Here is an 18,365-nt window from a genome sequence, read left to right on the forward strand (position 1 = left end):
CTTTTTCATGTATTCCCATTCTTTTTCTTAATGTTTTGGGTAAGAATGTGCACAGCGTTTGGAGTAACATCATAAAGATGTTTTTATCAGTGAAGTTGGATTTAATTGCCTCTGAGAAAGTTACTTGATTAATGCATGTTGCAATTTTTTGTCTTGGTATTCAGAAATCTATCCCCTAACCAACATTGCCTGATTATGTATTGTTTGGATTATGAGGAAGGTTACAGTGGAATATGCATTCAGTAGTACACCTGCTTGTTAATGCAAAATAACCAATCAGCCAATCATGTGGCAGAAGCGCAATGCATAAAAGCATACAGCCATAGACAGATGTTCAGTTGTTGTTCAGACCAAACATCAGAATGGGGAAGAAATATGATATAAGTGACTTTAACCGTGGAATAATTGTTAGTGTCAGATGGGGTGGTTTGAGAATCTCGGAAACTGCTGAACTCCTGGGATTTTCATGCACAACAGTCTCTAGAGTTTACAGAGAATAGTGTGAAAACAAAAAAAAAAAATCCTGTAACGAGCAGTTCTGTGGGTGAAAATGCCATGTTAATGAGAGAGGTCTGAGGAGAATGGCCAGACTGGGTGAAGATGACAGAAAGCCAACGGTAACTTAAATAACCACGCATTACAACAGTGGTGTGCAGAAGGGCATCTCTGAATGCACACTCATAAATGTTCATGGTTTTCTGCTCCTGGCTACAGCAGCAGAAGACCATGGATGTACACTGTTTGGTCACTTTATTAGGTACAAGATGTACCTAATAAAGTGACCACTGGGTGTAGATCGGTTGGAAATCTGAGTGAAGAAATGTCAGGTGGAATTTAATATAATATGATAAAGCATTTTGGGAGGTCTACCATGCAAGAGGAAAGTATACAATGCATGGAGCACTGAAAAAACTAAAATATCTTGGGATGCAAGTCCACAGCTCCCTGAATGTGGCAACACAAGTGGTTTGGGTGGTAAGGAAGGTTTATGGCATGTTTGTCTTCATTGGTCAGGGATCGAATATATATGTCAGGAAGTCATGTTGCAATGTTAGGCCACATTTGGGGTATTCTGTGCATTTCTGGTTGCTGCACTACAGGAAGGTGTGGAGGCTATGGGGAGGGTGCAGAAGATGTTCGGCAGGATGTTAACTCTTTAAAGTGTATTAACCATAAAGAGAGTTTGGGGAAACTTGGATTTTTTTTTCTCTGGAGTATCAAAGGCTGAGGGGCTGATTAAAGTGTAAAACATCATGAAAGATAGATGAGGTAAGTATTCAGTCTTTTTCCCAGGGCAGAAAATGAAAATTCAAGAGTGCATATATTTAAGGTGAGAGGGGAAAAGTTTAAAGGAGATTTGTGGGGAGGTTTTTTTCCCACACAAGGAGTGATAGGTGCCTGGAGCATGTTGCTGGAGTAGTTAGATTGGCACGCAGACCAGGACAGGTATAGTGGGCAAGAAGGGCATATTTCTGTGCTGAACTGTTCTATGTAAATTCAGAAGTTTTTAAGAACAACTTTTAATTTTTTTGTCATTTTAAAATATTCCATAAAAATTTTAAATAAATATTTTCACTTTCCAATTTTGCGTCTCCCATTTTTCTGTGCTATTTGTAAAGCTTTTTAAAGTATTTCCAACCACCTCAAATAATTTTTTTCTGGGGGGATTTTATTTTAAAATATGAGTCACTTGTTTTCTTGTTCCTTGAAATTCTATTACCACCTTGGGCACCACAGTAATGTAGCGGCTAGCATGATGCTATTACAGCTTGGGGTGTTCTGGAATTCGGTGTTCAGTTCTGGTGCTGTTCTGTCAGGAGTCTCTGTACGTTCTCCCTGTGGAATACATGGGTTTTCCTTGGGTCCTCCAATTCCCTTCCACAGTCCAAAGACGTACTGGGTAGGTTAATTTGTCATTGCAAATTGTCCGGTGTTTAGGTTAGGTTTAATCGGGTTTGCCAGCTCTTGGTGGGTTGTTATGCCTCGGAGGGCCTGAAGGGCCTACTCTGTGTGTATCACTAAATACACAAAAAATAAAATAAATTGTTTTAAGTACATCTGCATCCTCAGGGGAATGAAATGGAAAGTTCCCCAGCCACTTAATGTTTGAAATGCAGGGTACCCAGTCCTAAAAATAGCAAGTTGCAAAATAAACTGAGTTGGCCAATGTTACTTATGACAGGATTCTGCAATTGTTTTTAGAAAAAAGTCAGAGTTTTGAAATATAGTTCAGTTAATTGGAGCAGTTGCTTATTTCAAAGTCGGGACAACTTTTAAAGAACAAAAATTAGTCTAGAAAATAGACTGGATTCCTTTTGTTTATTTGGGACATTGTGTAGCTTAACTGGGGCAGAAGACTATAACCGAACAATTTCTAACTAGTGTAAGTCGCATGTACTTGTGTGGCAGCCAGACTCTGCACCATGCTTAGAGTGAACAATTTTTGAATAATGTCAGTTGCATGTGTTTGTGTTCAAAAAGCAGTGAATTTTGTCACTGATAATTGACGAGAAGTAAGCAGTACGACAATTCTGAACTGTTTTGCTCACTGTGGTTTCAACATTCAGGCTTGAAGATGACAGTAATTGTTGTTATACATTACAGAGCGCTTTTTAAATAGCGTCATTTGCATGTGCTTGTATTATGTTATCCATTTAAGCCAACAGTGCCGGTTTAAAAAGCAATGATTTTTGATAATTTCGTTATTTTCATTTTGACCTTATCTGGGAAAGAACATGTGGAAACCTACAGCACAGTACAGACACTTCAGCCCACAATGTTGTGCCGACATTGTAACCTACTCTAGAAACTGCCAAGAATTTCCCTACCGCATAGCCCGCTATTTTTCTAAGCTCCATGTACCTATCTAAGGGTCTTTTTAAAAAAAAACCCTGTTGTAACCACCTCTGCCACTGTTGTTGGTAGTGCATTCCACACATCCGCTACTCTCTGTGTAAAAAAAAACAACTTGCCTCTGACACCCCACTTGCACCTACTTCCAAGCACCTTAAAGCTATGTCCCCTCGTGTTAGCCATTTCAGCCCTGGGATAAAGCCTCTGGCTATTCACACAATCAATGCCTCTTCTTGTACATCTCTATCAAGTTACTTCTCATCCTCCGTTGCTCCAAGGAGAAAAGGCCAAGTTCACTCCACCTATTTTCATAAGGCATGCTCTTCAATCTAGGCAACATCTGTGTAAGTCTCCTCTGCACTCTATAGTATCCACATCCTTCCTGTAGTGAGGTGACCAGAACACAGTAGCAATGTAGGTAGTCCATTATCTACACTAGGAGTCTGCGTTGATGTTGTTTATTTAGTCAATCAAAAGAACACAGCAGCGATGAATTCTTCTGTCGATAACCATTCGGAAACAATACTGTTTTATAATACCATAGTAGTGTTCTAATTGTTTCTGTATTTCATTTAAATGCATAATTTGTTATTCAGTTAAAGGTAGTTTGTCTTTGTTATGCCTTTTAACTATGTCCATGAAACAGGCTAATTGAGGCATCTGCTTAATTGGGCCAAAATATACTGATCCTGATGTGTCCCAATCAACTGGAATCCACTGTATATGAATTACCAAAAGTGGGAAGGGGATTTGAATTTAAATTAATCGTAAGGGCTTTCATTTTACTGGTGAAATATGTTATGGTTCATATGTGTCTTTTTTATATGTATTTAAATGAATCCTGTAAACCTTTTAATACCACCTCAAACAGGGGTCAGCTTTACAAAATATTAGATTATTCGATAATTATCAGAAACCATGGTGTCTACTTTGCAGTGCTCAGGTTATTGTTTATCACATTAAGCCATGGAGTAATGATCCTATTGCAGTTAGACCTGGACCCAGTACAATTTGCCTATCGTTACAATAGGTTAATGGCAGACGCAATCTCAATGGCTCTTCACACGGTCTTAGACCACTTGGACAATGCAAACACCTATGTCAGGATGCTGTTCATCGACTATAGCTCAACATTTTACATCATCATTCCTACAATCCTGGTTGATAAGTTACAGAACCTGGGCCTCTGCACCTCCCCCTGCAATTGGATCCTCGACCATAGTGCAGATTGGTGATAATATCTCGTCCTCGCTGACAATCAACACTGGTGCACCTCAGGGGTGTCTGCTTAGCTCACTGCTCTACTCTCTCTATACCCATGACTGTATGGCTAGGCATAGCTCAAATACCATCTATAAATTTGCTGATGATACAACCAAATGGAGATGAGAAGGCATACAGGAGCGAGATATACCAACTAGTGGAGTGGTGTTGTAGCAACAACCATGCACTCAATGTCAGTAAGATGAAAGAGCTGATTGTGGACTTCAGGAAGGGTAAGATGAAGGAACACATATCAATCCTCATAGAGGGATCAGAAGTGGAGAGAGTGGGCATTTTCAAGTTCCTGGGTGTCAAGATCTCTGAGTTCCTAACCTGGTCTCAACATATCGATGCAGCTATAAAGTAGGCAAGACGGCGACTGTATTTCATTAGGAGTTTGAAGAGATTTGGTTTGTCAACAAAAACACTCAAAAACTTCTATAGATGTACTGTAGAGAGCATTCTGACAGGCTGCATCACTGGTGTGGGAGGGCTACTGCACAGGACTGAAAGAAGCTGCAGAGGGTCATAAATTTGGTTGGCTCTATCTTGGGTACTAGCCTACAAAGTACCCAGGATACCTTCAAGAAGTGGTGTTTCAGAAAGGCAGCGTCCATTATTAAGGACCCCCATCACCCAGGGCATGCCCTTTTCTCACTGTTACCATCAGGTAGGAGGTGCAGAAGCCTGAAGGCACGCTCTCAGCGATTCAGGAACAGCTTCTTCCCCTCTGTCATGCGATTCCTAAATGGACATGGAACCCATGAGCACTTTTAAAATATATATTAATATATTTAAATATATATTCTGTTTTTGCATGATTTAAATCTTTTCAGTATAAATATATTGTAATTTATTCATTTATTATTATTTTTCTATATTATGTATTGCATTGAACTGCTGCTGCTAAGTTAACAAATTTCATGACCCATGCCGGTGATAATAAACCTGATGAGCTCAGGACATGCTCTCTTATTACTATCAAAGAGGAGGTGGTACAGGAACCTGAAGAAATACACTCAATGTTTTAGGAACAGCTTCTTTCCCCTCTGCCATCAGATTTCTGAAGGGACTGTGAATGTTATCTCATTATTTTTGCACTTCTTATTTAATTTAATCTCTTATATTTCTGATTGCAATGTATAGCTTTTATATATTGCACTGTGCTGCTGTTGCAAAACAACAAATTTCCACGAGGTCTGTATTAGTGCTGAAGATGAGGTAGTTGGTTTACAAACAAAGGCAACGTGTGGTGAGACTCCTGGAAAGGAGAGGCTGATGATATGGCAAAATTGCAGTCAACAGGATGAATTGCATCGTAAAAGGTGGAGAAAATTGGAAAGACTGAATACAGGAGTGAAGATGTTATATTTGAATGCATGCAATATATGGAATAAAATTGATGAACTTGTAGCACAATTACAGCATGTATGATGTAGGCATCACTGAATCATGGCTGAAAGAAGATTATAGCTGGGAGCTTAATGTCCAAGGATACACATTGTATTGAAAGTACAAGCAAAAGGTAGAAAGAATGGCATTGCTCTGTTGGTTAAAAAATAAAATTAAATCATTAGAGGCGACATAGGATGGGGAGGTGTTGAATCATAAAAGCCAAAGAGGATATATAATGGAGCAAAAATTAGTGGGAAATTAGAGGATTGGGAAGCTTTCAAATACCAAGAGAAGGCAACTAAAAAAGTTATTTAGAAGGTAAAGATGGAATACGAAAGTAAGCTAGCCAATTATATTAAAGAGGATACCAAAAGTTTCTTAAGATACATGAAGTGTAAATGAGAAGAGAGAGTGGATATCGTACCACAAGAAAACGATGCTGGAGAAGTAGTAATGGTGATATCAAAATGGCGGATGAACTGAATACGTATTTTGTATCACTCTTCACTGTGGAAGACCCTCGCAGTATGGTGGAAGTTCCAGGTGTCAGGGCCTTTTCTGGTTGGCTGCTGGTGACTGGTAGTGTTCCACAGGAATCTCTGTTGGGACCGATTTCTTTTTATGTTATATGTTAATGATTTGGATGATGGGAATAATGTCTTTGTTGCAAAGTTTGCAGTGATATGAAGATAGCTGGAAGGGCCGTAGATTTGAGGAAGTAGAGAGGCTACAGAAAGGACAGACAAATTAGGAGAATGAGCAAAGAAGCAGCAGATGGAAAACAGTATTGGGATGTGTATGGTCAGGAAATTTGGTAGAAGAAATGTAAGGGTTGACCATTTTCTGAATGGAGAGAAAATACAAAAACTGAGGCATTAAGGGGGTTGTTCAGGATTCCTTAAAGGTTAATTTGCAGGTTAAGTCTGGTGAGAAAGGCATTTGCAATGTTAGCATTCATTTCAAGAGGACTAGATAATAAAAACAAGGATGCAATGTTGAGACTTCATAAAGCACTGCTGGCTGAGACCTCACTTGGAGTAGTGTGAGCAGTTTTGGGCCCCTTAAAAGACCATAAGATAAGGAGCAGAATTAGGCCATTCAACTCATCGAATCTATTCCATCATGGCTGATCCCCGATCCCACTCAACCCCATACACCTGTCTTGTCGCCATAACATTTGGTGCCCTGACCAAACAGGATGCTATCAATTTTCGCTTTAAATATACCCATGGTCTTGGCCTTCAAGGATTCACTACTGTCTGGTTAAAATAATTCCTCCTTACCTCTGTTCTAAAGAGTCGCCTCTCAGTTTTGAGGCTGTGTGCTCTAGTTCTGGACACCCCCACCATGGGAAACCTCCTCTCCACATCCACCTTAACTAGTTCTTTCAACATTTGGTAGTTTTCAATGAGGTCCCCTCATGTTCTTAATTCCAGTGAGTGCAGCCCCAAAGGTGCTAAACGCTCCTCATATGTTAACCCCTTCATTCTCGGAATCATCCTCCTGAACCTCCTCTGGACTCGTTCCAATGACAACACATCCTTTCTGAGATATGAGGCCCAAAACTGTTGACAATACTCCAAGTGCGGCCTGACCAGTGTCTTATAAAGCCACAGCATTATCTCCTTGTTTTTATATTCTATTCCCCTTGAAATGAATGCCAACATTGCATTTGCCTTTACTACAGACTAAATCTGTATATTAACCTTCTGGGAGTCTTGCATAAGGACATAAGTCCCTTTGCACCTGTGATGTTTGAATTTTCTTCCTATTTAGAATATAGTTTGCACTTTTGTTCCTTTTACTAAACTGCATTAGTGTACATTTCCCGCCACTGCATTCCATCTGCCACTTTTTTGCATATTCTTCTAATTTGTCCAAGTCCTTCTGCAATCGCATTGCTTCCTCAGCACTACCTACCTGTCCACCTATCATCTGCAAACTTTGTCATAAAGCCATCATCTTAGAAAGGATGTGCTGAAACTGGAGAGGGTTCAAAGGAAATTCACAAAACTGATTCCAGGTTTGAATACCTTGTCAAGTGCCTGTGATTCTCTACTGATATTATGTTGTTTTCAATGACAACACATGTTTGGTGACATTAAGCATCAAATGGGGAAGGGAAGTAGAGATAGATTATTGAGTTGACTTTATTTCTTACATCCTTCACATACATGAGGAGTAAAAATCTTAACATTACATCTCCATCTAAGTGTGCAATCATAGTAATTTATAATGAATAGAACAGTCAATGTAATATAGAGTGCACTGAAGTCAGCTTGAGTTCATCAGTCTGATGGCCTGGTGGAAGAAGCTGTCCTGGAAACTGTTTGTCCTGGCTTTTATGCTGTGGTACCGCTTTCCAGATGGTAGCAGCTGGAATAGATTGTGGTTGCGATGGCTTGGGTCCTCAATGACCCTATGGGCCCTTTTCACACGTCTGTCCCTGTAAATGTCCTGAATCATGGGAAGCTCACAACTACGGATGTGCTGGGCTGTCTGCACCACTCTCTGCAGAGTCCTGCGATTAAGGGAGGTACAGTTCCCATACCAGATTACTGTAAAATCTGGAAGAGCTTCCCTGGTACTGTGCTATCAACAGCATTGAGGCAGCAGCATATTGTCCTTGTATTGAAATTTGTATTATCTCTGACCAAGTAAATTGTTTTTACACAACACTGTTGAAATAACAGAATTATGCGACCCTGGAAATGTGCTTGTGATCTGTTACTCATGTAGTGCAGAAAGCTCAGCAAGTTCTGATTTAAAAATTTTTCTGATATTGCCCTGTTGTTCAATGCTGATACTCTTGAGAGTGTAGCAATCCCTTGACATTGGCACCATGTTTGTCGAGATCATGAGGCTGAAGTCTGTGAGGTTGTCAGGAGTTCTTAGTCTTAAAGCTCAGTGACAACAGAGTGTCTATGGGTTGGATTTTTGCCAAAGAAGACAAATGGTGTTTCATCATCGTAATTCAGTTCAGATTGCTGGCTAGCCAAAGAGGAGAACTCCAGGAAATGAGATGAAAATGTACCCTTTACTAAATCTGTAATTTCCTTTGGGATCAATAAAGTATCTATTTATCTATCTAAAATGATTCGTGTATTTGAAAATGTTCTTGCAAAATTCAAAATGTGTTGTTATAAGGTGAAAATTCAAGGTAATTATATAAGTGATTCACTGGTCATCGTCAACATATACCTGAATATTTTTACGGTATGTACTTGATGATAAATAGAGTTTTGACTTTTTGAAATATTCTGGAGTGTTTTATTTAACCTCCTGAATGGAGAGCTGAATTTTGTGTCTTTTGTTTGGCTTCAGAGTATCCTGATATAAGTAATGTACTCTTGAAGTCATTCAAATAAAGCCTCGGGATATCATTCCATTTTATTTCCCTCCCCATCCCCTCCTGAAGATTGACCACTTTTAACAAAACTTCCTTTTTCCCCTGGTTAGAAGCAGCCTTTAGTCAAGTAGCATTTGTAGAAAGAAAAACCATTCACATTTTGGGTTAAATTGTGGATGACCTTCTCTTTTGTTTAATATCAATTGCTTCTATTCTGACAATTTAAGGCCAGTGTTTGAGTGAAGCTAGAGCATACTGCTATACAAAGCTGTGTTCTTTTGCTATTTAGGATGTTAATATAGTTAAGTCCTGCAGAGTAAATGTCCATTCCACTCAGAAATACTTTGATCCTACATATTGCTACAAAAAGAGGGAATTTGTTAGTAATGTCTATGACAGGATCAAATAAAGCTTTCAAAATTGAAATTTCAGAATCAGGTTTAATATCACTGGCATGTGTTGTCAGATTTGTTTTTACAGCAGCAATACATAATAAATGAAAAAACTTTGAATTACTGTGTGTCTGTGTGTGTGTACTATATATAATTGTTAAATAAAGCAAAAAAACTGTGAGTTGGTACTTATGGGTACAATGTCCATTGAAAAAATCAGATGACCAAGGGGCAAAGCTATTCCTGAATCGTTGAGTGTGCACCTTCAGGCTCCTGTACCTCCTTGCTGATGGTACCAATTTTGAATACTATACAGGATATGAGTGAGCAAAATGGCAGCAGTTCAGATATTGATTCTTACTTTGTGGCAATTTCTGTGCTATCTGTTGCAGGTATTAAACTAATATTTTTGAAAGGTTGGTGGTTTCAGTAATATTTTAAATATTGTTCAATAAAAACCAGTGATGTTTTGTATTTTTGTGACTCCAATTCTAACATGATGATTTGGCACAAAACTGCGCAAAACTAGGCGGTTAATAAAGTCAACCTTGTTTTTCTTCTTGCTTGGGAATTGGTGGTTTGAGCATTTCCATTCATAAAATATTTTCTGTTGAGCTTTCTTTTAAAAAAACGTGGTGCAGTGCTTAATTCATTCAAAATATCCCAAAATAAAGGTTTTGATTTGGCCAGTTTGCACAACCACTTGTCTTTTAATAAAATGGCTATATTCACATGAAGTAGAATTAGATTGAAATAATGCTCACCAATTCTTGCAATTCATCTCCTTAAACTCACCGTCATTTCATTTTCCATAAAACTAAATTTGATGAGACTTAGCTCATTTGTGTGTATGTGAATTAATGTCAAAAATGTTTTTTTTTGTTTGATGATTCTTCTCCATAGTGTTTAGGGACATTTGATTACATTTGACACGGTATATTAATGCATCTTGGTGCTTGTTCAGAAAGTTACAGTATTTGCTAATTGAGTTGTGGTCAGTTGTGCCAGTGAGATTGTGCTTGAAACTATCAAAATTGATTTGGTTAGCGCAGAAGTGAAAGATTAATATGACAACCAGCTGTAAAGATTAAAATTAACTGCTTTAATCTGTCTCTCCACTTATTTTTTGGATAATTATGATATAATTTTTGCTCCAAAATTATTTTTTCCAGCATTCAATAGTCACACTTATATATATTTTAAGTGTTTAGTTTACTGTAATATCCAGGTCTCAAAAATTGAGCTTGATTTAATAGATGTATAATTTCAAACTGTTAATTGATCCTTTTAGCTGCTGTTTGTTTTATACATTATACTGACTAGTTCAAATACCTTTTTTTCTCTACAGGTGAAACTTGTCAAATACATCAGCAAGCAGTTACAGTGCAAGCGCAAGGTACCGCCTAGTGAGAGAACCTCTGAATTGGAGAGCTATCCTCGACTGAGTGACTGGTTCCACACAATTAACTTAAGAAAAGAAATATTACAGGTAGGTTTAAATATTTCATTGCACATATAACACATACTGCATAATATATATAATCTATATACAACAATATACTATATAATTATATGTAACATTAATAGATAAAGTGTTGTTTTCCAATAGTCTTCAATCTCAGGCCATCTCTAATTAGAATATTTACATGTTGAAACATATAACAACTATTTAATAAGTAGACATTTAAGTAGGAGTACACTCTCAAATGATCTTTTGGACATAATCAAGATGTTAAAACGGGTATATAAAATAAGCAAGGTAGAAACCCTGATCTGTAAGCAGGAAGATGAAAGGATTTTTAGATTGAAGTAATTTCTGTGAATCTGCTAAATGGATAAAAGTTGGCAGAAAATTTAAGGGAAATTGGATTTTCCACTGAACAGTATTAAAAGTGGACAATTTACTTGAGTAAATGGGTATTAGTATTGCTGTGGTTTCAGAAAACTGTACAGATTTTGAATATTATACTGTACTTTCAATCATGACCTCATGCATTAGTATAGGCCAGAAACCAAGGTGCTTTTCTATTGAAATTGCAATGTTTGCCAAGTTTGCTAATGGAAAAATACTGTAAATCATTGTTTAGATGGCATGATTGTGCTGGTTGTTACTGCAGGAGATTGCCATGTTCCTTTCCAAAAAACTTAAAAGAGTTTGTAAGTGTTGTGTTTCACAACTTAGAAAGTTTCAAAAGCATGTTAGAGTCAATAAGGTATTGTGGTCCCAAGCTGATAGCAATTTGGTTAAGATCAAACAGTCAATATTAATGTTGATATTTAAATTATGGTGGTGTTGCTAATATATCAGCTACAGCGCTGGAGAGAATTCCTCTGCTCTTCCTAGAAATAGTGTTTGGGGGACTTTTTTTTTGAGAAGAGAGATGTGACCACAGTGTAAAATGTCTCGTATCAGATATGACAAAAGGACCTCCAACTTAGTCACCCTGTAATTTTTCTTGGGAATAATTTCTGTAAAATACATTATGCTTTTTTCATTTACTGCCCCACCGATGTTATCTGCATGAAGGACTCCCAGCAATTTAATTTGATCCAGGGTAATGAAGAAATGATACCTTTCCATGTTACAATGTAGTTAAATAGGTATATACAGGTTCCATTTAAAATAAATTTAATGTCATTTCACTTTCTATTCATCTACCAACTTTTTACTTACCCACAGCATTTTCCCTGCTTTACAGTCTTTACCTTTATAAAAGAATATGCAAATTATCAGTCTGAAGATAGGCCAGACCTTGCAAATAGAATCTAGAATGCACTATGATGTATAATTCCAGTAGTTTTGCAAGATGTATGCAGGATGTCACCATCGGTTACTGGCACCATCTTGTAGACAGCTTACAAAACTACTGGATATTCTTCTTCTAAATATACTACTTCTTCTGAACTGGGATCGATTGCAGCCTGTAATTTCCCTTTTAAGAATGTATATTTGGGCAGACTGAATGAACTTGTGCTTCTGTGATGTCCTGGGAATTCAGCGTGGATGAGATTGTATTTCGATTCCTAATGGCGGAACATGAACCCGTGATCGGCTCCATTACTCTACATTGATTAAAGCATCGAGCAAGATTAAAATTGTTGAAGATGAGAGTGGGAAACACAGAGCTGGTCAGCACCGTCTGCCTGTGTTTGATCAGTCTCCTTTGCTGCTGCCGGTAGGAAGAGGATGCAGGAGTTTTGGGTCCAAAGCTGCCAGATTCAGGAGTGCCTGTTGTCTGCAAGCATTGGGCTTCTCAATGGGTTTACCTTAGTGCTGGAATGCACTCTGCAGTAGTGGACTTGCTTCGGGAACTGTGCCGTTCATTTTTTTGTTTACTACTTACCTTTTGCAGAACTTGATCGGAGCTCTTCAGCGCTGAATAGACTCTGCAGCTGTGACCTGCAGCCACCGGCACAGTGCTGGGCTCAATTTGGTTAATGGTATTTGTTTACTTATTGTTTACAGGATTTGTTCTTTTTTCGCACATTGGGTGTTTGATGGTCTTTGAATGGGTTCTATTCTGCTTTTTTTTTGTCACTGCCTACAAGAACACAAATCTCAATGTTGTATACAGGTGTCCCCTGCTTTTCGAACGTTCGCTTTATGAAACCTCACTGTTTTGAAAGACCTACATTAGTTACCTGTTTTCCCTAACAGAAGGTGTTTTCACTGTTACGAAAAAAGGCAGTGCGCGCTCCCCGAGCAGCCAAGCTCCTCCCCTGCAACTGCATTCTAGCCGGCATTGCTTAAACACATGCCTGTGAGCAGCCGTTAGCAAGATGAGTTCTACGGTATTGGAAAAGCCTAAAAGGGCTCGTAAGGGTGTTACACTTAGTGTAAAACTAGACATAATTTAGCGTTTTGATTGTGGTGAACGAAGTAAGGACAAAGTGAGTTTGGCTTGTGGAAGCTGACGAAGATGATGTTGAAGAGGTTTTGGCATCCCATGACCCAGAACTGATAGATGAAGAGCTGATGCAATTGGAGGAGGAAAGGATAACAATCGAAACTGAATGCAGTAGCGAACAGACCGAAAGTGAAGTCGTCCAGGAACTGAACTTGAAGCAACTGTGTGAGATGATAGAAAGATGCGCAAGGCTAAGCAGTCAAGCATACTGTCGTTCTTCAAGCCTTCCACATCAGCCACAGCAGATGACGAACCTCGACCTTCGACATCGAGGCACGCAGACATAGAAGAAGATGACCTGCCTGCCCTGATGGAAACAGACGATGATGAGATGACACCCCAGTGTCCCACCACCCCAACCCCTGGACCGCGGACCGATACATTGCCACGGAGAATTCAGTGGTAGCCGGGACGCACCCAATACACTCTTTAAGAAAAAAGCTGAAATAAATATGCTAATTAATTAGGTGCCGCCCAGCACGTAAATATTGGCCCAGATCAGAGGCAACACAATCGGCAATCGCCTCTGAGCTGGGCCAACATTTACGTGCCAGGCGGCACCTAATTAATTAGCTTGTTTATTTCAGCTTTTTTCTTGAAGATATGCTGGGTGCATCCTGGCCACCACTGCATTCTTCGTGGATCGGTATCGGTCCGCGGCCTGGAGGTTGGGGTCCACTGCATCACCCCAACCTCTGACGGCTCAGCCTAACACACCATCATCAGTATGCTCGATGCTGTCTTCCCAATTCCAGTAAGTGATACTACATTTGGTATGATTTGGTAGCTTCATAGCTTAAAGGTTACTGGAGAGTGTGTTTCTACCGAGAGCGCGTGTGTGAGATTTTCGCTACGGAGAACAGTGCGGCAATGATTGTAGAAAAGTATTTCTACTTTATATAGGCTGTGTATTTATCATATCATTCCTCCTTTTACTATGTGTTACTGTTATTTTAGGTTTTATGTGTTATTTGGTATGATTTGCTAGGTTATTTTTTTGGGTCTGTGAACGCGCACAAATTTTTCCCATATAAATAAATGATAATTGCTTCTTCACTTTACGACATTCCGGCTTTCGAACTATTTTATAGGAACGCTGTACCTTTGGATGACGGGGGAAACCTGTACCATATACATACTTTGATTTAAAAAAAAGTACTTTGAATTTTGAATTCTGAAGCTCATGGTGAAGTTAAAGAATCAGATATCCCCTATTTCACCTCCTTTACTACCATTCAGGTCTCTAAACGATCCTTCTAGGCGAGGCGACACTTCACCTATGAGTCTGCTGGGGTCAAAGACTATGTCCGGTACTCCTGGTGTGGCCTCCTGTATATCAGTGAGACCTGATGTAGATTGGGAGACCGTTTTGCCGAGCACCTACAATCCATCTGCCAGAAGGAGCATGATCTCCCAGTGGCCACCCAATTTAATTCCACTTCCCATTACTATTCCGATATGTCAATCCATGGCCTCCTCCACTGTTGCAATGAGGCCACACTTAGGTTGGAGGAACAACATCTCGTGTTCCGTCTGGGGAGCCTCCAACCTGATGGCATGAACATTGATTTCTGCAGCTTCCAGTAATGGCCCAACCTCCCTCTCCTTCACCATTCTCCATCCCTTTTTCCCTCTCTCACCTTGCCTTGTCTGCCTGTTGTCACCCTATGGTGCTCCTCCCCCCTTTTCTTTCTTCCATGGCCTCCTGTTCTCTCCTGTCAGACTTGCCCTTCGCCAGCCCTGTATCTCTTTCACCAATCAACTTCCCTGCTCTTTATTTCATTTCTCCCCCTCCCAGTTTCATCTATCACCTTGTATTTTTTTCTCTTCTCCCACTACCTTTTAAATCTACTCATCTTGTTTTCCTCCAGTCCTGCTGAGGAGTCTCGGCCCGAAATGTTGACCGTACTTTTTTTCCATTGATGCTGCTTGGCCTGCTGAGTTCCTCCAGCATATTTTGCATGTGTTGCTTAAAGAATCGGTTTCCTGTTTCTTGAACGTGATGTGTTATGTGGGAGTCAGTATTCTTTGGACAACTGGCTTTTGGAATGAGGAGTGCATTGTATGTAAGTCTGGTAGCTCAAGATTTGGACTAACCCAGTAAAGAGCTGTCAGAGTCTGCTGCTTTACATTGTATGGTTTGGATCAATTGCCCAAGATGATCAGGGATGAGTCTTCTCCATTCTGTGTATTTAAGGTTGTCTTTCTTTTCTTTTCAAATCTTTTTATTGTATATATAGGAAAAATAACATGAGTACATCGAAGTAACAACACTTACAATGCCTCAAGAAAAACCATCATCTTAAAGATGGAAAACAAAATTTTGTGATAACAAAAAAAAAACCTACTGAGCAGAAAAGTGAGAAAAAAAAGAGAACCCATTAGGTGTACATCCCGGGAACCATGTGTCATACAAAAAGCTTCTAAAAATAAACATCAAACCGCCAGCAAGAAAAGAAAATATACTAAAAGAATTTACAATTAGATCGTGGAAAAACTATATCAATTAACTCAAATGATAATAACGAGCAAATGAGCCCCATCTTTTCTCAAAATCAAATAAAGGTTCAAAGGTTGGACTTCTAATTTTCTCCAAACTAAGACATAGCATCACTTGAGAGAAACATTGTGACAAAGTGGGAGCTGATGTATCCTTCCACTTCAACAAAATGGCCCTCCTAGCTATCAATGTAACAAATGCAATAACGTATTGGTCAGACGCAGAAATACCATGAATATTTTGAGGAACTATTCCAAAAAGCACAGTTAATTTATTAGGTTGTAAAGTAATTTTAAGTGCTTTAGAAATTGTTGAGAAAACCGACTTCCAGAACTGTTCCAATATAGAACAAGCTATCTCAGTTTTACATCTATCACAATGACTATCAACATTAGGAAAGATTTTAGAAAGTCTCTCCTTTGTCAAATGATAACGATGTACAATTTTAAATTGAATCAATGAATGGCTAGCCCAAATTGAAGAAGAGTTAACCAACTTCAATATCCGCATCCAATCCTCCGTCATAAAAGTCAAATTAAGTTCCTTTTCCCAATCCTGTTTAATCTTAGACAAAGGACGCTTATCCCATTGTGATAGTAAATTATAATATTTAAGGTTGTCTTATATGGCATATCCACCAATCCACTATCAAAAAAATAAATATCTGAATTAATTGAATGTTTGCATTTATATATCTTGCTGGTGAAATTTTCATATGTCAGAATTCACAAATTGTCAGATGGAGACACAACTATCTGAAGAATCTGGAGCAAAAAATTGCTTGAGTAAGTCAGTGGGTCAGACAGCAACTGTGGAGAAAATGGACCTTTCTTACCTATCAGATTCCAACATCTGCAACCCTTTGCTGCCTCCAGTCTCTGTCAATATTTCCACTCATCCCTTTATCTATCACCCATTCACCTAGGTCTACCTATCGCTTGCCAGCTCGACTCTATCTCTTCCCCTCTCCTCTTTATACTGGTAATCACCCCAGTCCAGCAAAATATTGGATATCCATTTCCCTCCACAGATTCTCCTGACCTGCTGGGTTCCTCCATGTTTGTTTTTGTCACAAATTGTCATGTTTGATACTTTAACAAAGTCCCCGAGATTTTTTCAATGAAGAAAAAGAGTCATTTATAGGATTTGTTTTGGAATCTTAAATTAGTTGGCGGAATGATTGAGTTGCAGATTGCTTGAAGTGAAGAATATTTGTTTATGCACAAAACAAATGCTTGAAGTGATAGCCATGTTTCAACAGGGAATAATTTCTTCGAGACAATGGAAAAAATGTTTTTGTTTGTAAAGGTTGAGTTTATTGTTGTATGCACAAGTACATGTATGTACAGGTGCAGTGAAAAATGCAGCAGCATCATAGGCACGTAGCATTATGTAACAGCATACACAAGAAAAAAAAGAAATTATCATAAACTATACCCAATTTTTGCAATAAAGAAAACAACAAAAATGAAAAAACTGTCCATTTTAATGTAAAATAATCAAAGTGGCCATAGTGTTACCAGACAGTAATGATCAGATTTTTGCTGGTAGGTTTAAGAACATAATGGTTGAAGGGAAGTAGCTTTTCTTGAATCTACTGGTATAGGACTTAAGGCTTTTGTACCTCCTTCCTGATGATAGCTGCAAGAAGACAGCATGGGTTGGATGGTGGACCTTTGATAGATGTTGCCTTCTTGGCAGCACTTTCAATAGATACTATCAATGGTGGGAACAAATGTCCCTGTGATGTATTGGGCAGAGTCCACTACTGTACAGCATCTTGCATACCTGCGCATTCAAGATGGTATACCAGACCATGATGCAATCTGTCAAGATACTTTATATCTGTAGAAGTTTATTAGTGTACTCAGTAACAAGCTGAAATTCTTTAATCTCTTAAGTAAAAGCACTGGCAACTTATGATTACATCTATGTGCTGGGCCCAAAACAGGTTGTCTGATATGTCAGCGTACTAGGAACTGCTTAAAACTATGATTGGGAAGACTTTGGATATTTTGGATGCTGAATTCTAAAATTCTTAGTAACTAAATGGTCCACTATGTCATAACTCATGTAATCATGATCATGCTTTGAGAATTATTTTGCTGTGGAGTCTATTATTAAAATCAATGTTATTATCATCATCAAATTGATTAGGTTTTGACTATAATATTTTTATGGATTTGAAATTTTGGGATTACATGATATGAGGGAGAAATAATTTATCATTTATGGTGTAGTATTAAAAGCTTTCAGTATGGGCTATGGCTAAACCAATGAGAATCTTATCTGCTTTAAACTGAAGAAGGAAAATAAAGCAAATGGCCTCGGGTAGACCGTAAGACATAGGAACAGAGTTAGGCTATTTGGCCCGTTGAGCCTGCTCTGCCATTCAATCATGGCTGATCCTTTTTTTCCCCATTCCGCAGTCTTCAGCCCGTAACCCTTGATGCAGTCCAATCAAGAACCTATCAAGCTCTGCCTTAATTACACCCAACATCCTGGCCTCGACAGCTGCCTGTGGTAATAGATTTTACAAATTCACCACTCTCTGGCTAAAGAAATTTCACTGCATCTCTGTTTTAAATGGACGCCCCTATATCCTGAGGCTGTGCCTTCTTGTCCTAGGCTCCCCCACCATGGGAAACATCTTTCTGCGTCTACCATGTCAAAGCCTTTCAACATTCAAAAGGTTTCAATGAGAT

The 18,365-nt window shown here is 38.8% G+C and overlaps 1 protein-coding gene across 11 annotated transcripts in view; it reads left to right on the top strand.

The window, feature by feature from the left end:
* Window positions 1-18,365, top strand: part of LOC134336845 (kinase suppressor of Ras 1-like) — a 199,543-nt gene that overhangs the window by 105,191 nt on the left and 75,987 nt on the right. For all 11 annotated transcript variants that reach the window (XM_063031414.1, XM_063031415.1, XM_063031416.1 and 8 more), the window contains exon 2: window positions 10,601-10,741. In XM_063031414.1, coding sequence (XP_062887484.1) covers window positions 10,601-10,741 — 141 coding nt within the window. The remainder of the gene's footprint in view (window positions 1-10,600; window positions 10,742-18,365) is intronic.

The sequence above is a fragment of the Mobula hypostoma genome, chromosome 23, assembly GCF_963921235.1.
Source record: "Mobula hypostoma chromosome 23, sMobHyp1.1, whole genome shotgun sequence".
NCBI classification, from domain to species: Eukaryota; Metazoa; Chordata; class Chondrichthyes; order Myliobatiformes; family Myliobatidae; genus Mobula; species Mobula hypostoma.